The sequence below is a fragment of the Suillus subaureus genome, assembly GCF_016647635.1.
Source record: "Suillus subaureus strain MN1 chromosome Unknown BJ212scaffold_78, whole genome shotgun sequence".
Taxonomy (NCBI): Eukaryota; Fungi; Basidiomycota; class Agaricomycetes; order Boletales; family Suillaceae; genus Suillus; species Suillus subaureus.
In genome coordinates, this window is record NW_024538634.1 from 1 (window position 1) to 5,058 (window position 5,058).

At 42.2% G+C, this 5,058-nt stretch overlaps 1 protein-coding gene across 1 annotated transcript; it reads right to left on the reverse strand.

Annotated features, from left to right (window-relative positions):
• Positions 1-540: 540 nt before the first annotated feature.
• Positions 541-1,053, reverse strand: BJ212DRAFT_1285845 (uncharacterized protein; the record flags this gene model as incomplete). Its single annotated transcript, XM_041331912.1, has 1 exon — positions 541-1,053. A coding segment is annotated over one exon (513 nt), but the record flags the coding sequence as incomplete, so codon positions are not given.
• Positions 1,054-5,058: the final 4,005 nt, after the last annotated feature.

Genomic DNA, 5,058 nt, shown 5'->3' on the forward strand with positions numbered 1-5,058 from the left:
GCCGTTGGACTAGGGGTTCCAAGGGTAGCCACCGCACTACAATCATCATCGAGCGAGGTTTCTGCTTTCTGTTGGAGCTGATGCCGACACTAACCGCGGGAATCGAATATTGGAGTACTAACCACATATAATATGGACTCGGTTAGCTACACCTCTTCCCTCAGTCTCTTATCTTGGACTGAGGGTATGTCGTTCATTCTCTCCCCGCCCGCACATACACTAACATGTATCTTAGTCTGACTGTGTCATCTGGTTAGTGTAGGGGGCAGAAGTATTTTGGGGCAAGTTCTGCCAAAAAAATGGTAGAATGGCAATTGGCAGAATGGCAAAAGTCAGCAGAATTGTTTTGAGGGTTTCTGTGTGTTCTAAGATAACGGCAAAAAATTATCTAAGCTATTGCATGGATGCTACACCCTCTGACATCAACAGTGCATTGATGTTCCAGCCTGCCTCCATGCCTTGTGACCCACGGCCAACCACATCAATCTCTTTGACAAACCCTGCAGGTGTAATTCCTTTATCAACTTTCTCCAGCTCATCCTAATCAATAATATCTCCCTTGAAAATATCTGGGATTTCGCCAGTACCTTCTTGCAAGCCTTGTGACTCCAGCATCTTGTTTTCAAACCTGTCAAATTCTTTGAGCAGCTCCTCATCTGTAATTGACTCAGGACCTGTGAGAAATTCATCATCTGAGTTGTGAGAGGCACCAGCAAGTGGTGGCACCCATGCAAATGACCTTTGAAGTTTGTCTGCCAAGGCTATGTTGAGTCCATGCTCTGGCCAAGTGTGCATATGGGTGTGTTTGCGACATGCTGGCTTGCCAGCTTTGTGATCCACCTTGTGCAAGAAATTTGCATAGCTTGCCTGGAGTTTGCTCAGAGACTCAAAAGTCTGAACTGATAGGTTGCAGCACTTCACAGATTGTACCCCACCCAGACCCAAGAAATAATGCTTGACATCAGCAGCATGAGGTACAATTGAGTGGATTATGATTGCGAATGCCTTCAATGGACAGCACTCAGCACTGATGGGGAGGGTTTCCCACCAATTGAGTAGGGCAGCCCATAGACTTTTTCAAGGACATATTGGTGTGCACGGAGGCTCAGATACACTTATTTGAAGTCAAACATATTCTATTTGATGATAATACAAATAAGATTCATGTTGACTTCTGCCAACTTCTGTCCAATGCCCTTGACCTACTGCTGGCAATTGCCATTGGCAGAATGGCAGACTTCTGCCAACAACACTATGTCTGGTTCTAAAACTTTCCTACTTCATCAGCAAAACCCTGATTTGGGTACAGTGCCACAGCCACACAGCCACACAGTGTGCCACAGGTCACATAGATTTTGTTGTAAAGGTTCTGCAGCACCACACAAGTATTGATTCTATGTAAAAATGAGTGTAATGTTGTTATAAACATGTACTAGCTTCACACCCATTGTGCCTTCAGCACAGGAAGCAAATGGAGTGCTTCGCACTCCTTTTCGGCTTCCTGGCTTTGGCTGCATCCTAGCATGTGCAATAAATAATTGATGAAAAATTGAATGAGAGCACAGGGGAATGGGGGAACAGACCAAAAGTGCTTGCTCCACTCACACCTTTGGCCCATTCCCCCATTTCCCTGTGCTCTCATTCAATTTTTCATCAATTATTTATTGACATGTGCTGCACTCGAACAGGCAACAGTATTGAGTTGGAGCTTGAAAACCCATGACCAATACAAATGGGCAACAGTATTAAGTTGGTGCTTGAAAACATGTGACAAAACCACACAAGATTTCCTAAAAGAAATCAACTGAGTTAACTGAACTAAGTGTTCCTTAGCAAAAGCCATGCAAGCTAGTGAGACGATTCCCACCCATCACATCCTACTTTAGAGATGTAACAAGATGGTGTGCTAATAATTATGTTTTATTGAGAAATTGTGTAGTGTGCAGCACTGTACAGCACTGTACATGGGGGGACCTCGCTGTGACACTGATTGCTGTGCAGCATTGTGCAGTGCTGCACATAGGGTTAGGGTTTTGCTGATGTTCATTGTGGTGAGCAGAGTGAGTTTGAACTAGTCCTAGTCATTTCAGTGCTCAGCATCAGCAGTCTCAGCTCTTGGTTCTCAGCCTTTAGTTCTCAGCCAAATGCAAACTGAAATGTGTTCATTTACAAAGAACACATTGACAAGGCAAAGTGAACTCCATTTTATGTCATGTTATGCCTAGAAAGGCTAAGCTAGATGGCAGGTGTCTTTACCAGACACCTGTGCAGTTCATAAAAGGGCTGTATCAAGTCATTTATGTGGATTCTTGTCAGAAACTGATGACTGGTCAGCCCATACTGCAGTCTGCTATATAGATATATCCTAAGTGGACTATAGTCCTAAAAGTCCAATACATCTTTAAGTCTAGTTATCCACCCAGCTGGGATATATCCATTCTCACCGGATATCACAGCCGCATTTTTCGCATTTTTGAAACTCAGCTATTTTTCAAATGTCAGGATACAGTGGCTCAAAAAACTGTCCGCATGTTTTGACATTTTTCACTATCTATGATATTGTGTGAGAACAAACAAATGCCTCAAGGACATGGTTATACCACATTGTAGTATGGCTTCAGGGCTTTCATTTGAGCCCTACACCGTGGGAATCGGTGGAGATATGGTGGAGACATAAGGCTTACAAAATCATGACTCATGCGGACAGTTTTTTGAGCACATATTAAAACTATATAAATCATCATTTATGACACCATAACAATCATGCCACCATTAAATAAATTATAAAGTGGTGTCATTATGTCATTTTAAAACCATATCTAACTATACAAACCAAAAATTTCCATATGTCATGGTTATATTCACCATGAAAGCCACCCCCCCTGCTCAAAGGGATAATATCCTCTCTCTTTCCTATTCTGGCCTCTCTGCTTGTCAAATTTCCTCTAGAACTGGAGTATGCAAGTCCACTGTGGCCAAGTTCATCAAAGAAAGTCACACAGACAAGGAAAACTTCTGTGAAGGGCGTCCATCCAAGCTCACCTCTACTGATAGGAGGGCTATTATTCAACATATCACTACAGGAAAGGCTGATAATGCTGTCCAGGCCACCTATTACATCAATTCCACCATCACATTCCCTGTCTCTTCACACACTGTGAGAAACATTCTCAAGACAGCTCATCTCAGGTCAGTAACAAGGAAGAAAAGGCTTTCTTCTCTATCACACATAAACAGAGATGACTAACCTTTGCCTTAGCCCATCAGAATTGGATTACATGGACTGGAAGCATGTTATATGATCATATAAGACCACAATAAATAGGATTGGGTCAGATGGCAAGGTATATATGTGAAAAAAGAAGGGTGCTAGTCCTCTCTGCATATGTATGATAGAGAGGAGAGCCTTTTCTTCCTTGTTACTGACCTGAGATGAGCTGTCTTGAGAATGTTTCTCACAGTGTGTGAAGAGACAGGGAATGTGATGGTGGAATTGATGTAATAGGTGGCCTGGACAGCATTATCAGCCTTTCCTGTAGTGATATGTTGAATAATAGCCCTCCTATCAGTAGAGGTGAGCTTGGATGGACGCCCTTCACAGAAGTTTTCCTTGTCTGTGTGACTTTCTTTGATGAACTTGGCCACAGTGGACTTGCATACTCCAGTTCTAGAGGAAATTTGACAAGCAGAGAGGCCAGAATAGGAAAGAGAGAGGATATTATCCCTTTGAGCAGGGGGGGTGGCTTTCATAGTGAATATAACCATGACATATGGAAATTTTTGGTTTGTATAGTTAGATATGGTTTTAAAATGACATAATGACACCACTTTATAATTTATTTAATGGTGGCATGATTGTTATGGTGTCATAAATGATGATTTATATAGTTTTAATATGTGCTCAAAAAACTGTCCGCATGAGTCATGATTTTGTAAGCCTTGTATCTCCACCATATCTCCTCTGATTCTCACAATGTGGTGCTCAATCCAAAGCCCTGAAGCAGCACTACAATATGGTATTAGCATGTCACTGAGGTCTTTATGTATTCTTACACAATATTGTAAATAGTAAAAAATGCAAAAACATGTGGGCAGTTTTTTGAGCCACTGTATATCAACTCATCTGCTTTTAGTACACTCCTTGACAATAGGCGTGCACTCCTCCCACGACCTGCACTCCCATTTAGCTTCAGTCCAGTCCTAGGAATCCATCCTCCCATGTCCTATCCATGTCCACCTATCTCTGCTGGTGCATTATTTTTCCCAAATATCATTGCTAAATGAGCTGCAGGTCTTATTACATGTTGCTCATGTCCTGCAGCACATGATGTCTTATTACCTATAGACTTGTCACACACTTGCTTACTACACTACAATTCTTGCCTATGCATTCCAGACCTTCACATGCTATGATAAAATGACCACAGTACATATGATTGAGTTAGTTCCTTTTCCCCTGGACTCAGCCCTATAGGAGAGTCGCTCTCGCGTTATTTTTGTAGACCTTGTGCAATCCAATCTGTTTGCTCATACTTGACAATCTTGTGCAATTTGACCACTCTGAAGTTCCATACTGCTAGGACCTTATACTTAGGCTCTTGAACACCTGACCCATGACTGGTAACTTATTGCAGTCCTTCTCTCACACTATCTCTCTTGCATCCAGCTGCTCTATCGAGTGTGGTTGATTTTGTGTGTGTTATATCTACTGCACTGGTATCTGGCATTCGTTTCACTTGCACATATCCTTTAGTATTCATCTCGCACTTGTGATACTAACACCGGTCAATTCTCCGACATAGGAATTTGAAGGTATACATACATCCCGCGCTCTAGTTTCTTAGGCCACTATAGATTTTAACTCCTTTGCTCACTTGCTTCCCTTGCATATATTTGAAGGAGGTGCTTCAATAGCAGTCCTCTCAGGCCAATCTACTGACTCATGCCTCTTAGGATAAGTAGTGCTTGAAAGAGAAGGTCAGAAGGTAAACTGTTGTTGTGTAGAATATCCATTGGGAACTGGTCTTTAAATTCTTCCTTGACTGCTGCATCTCGTAG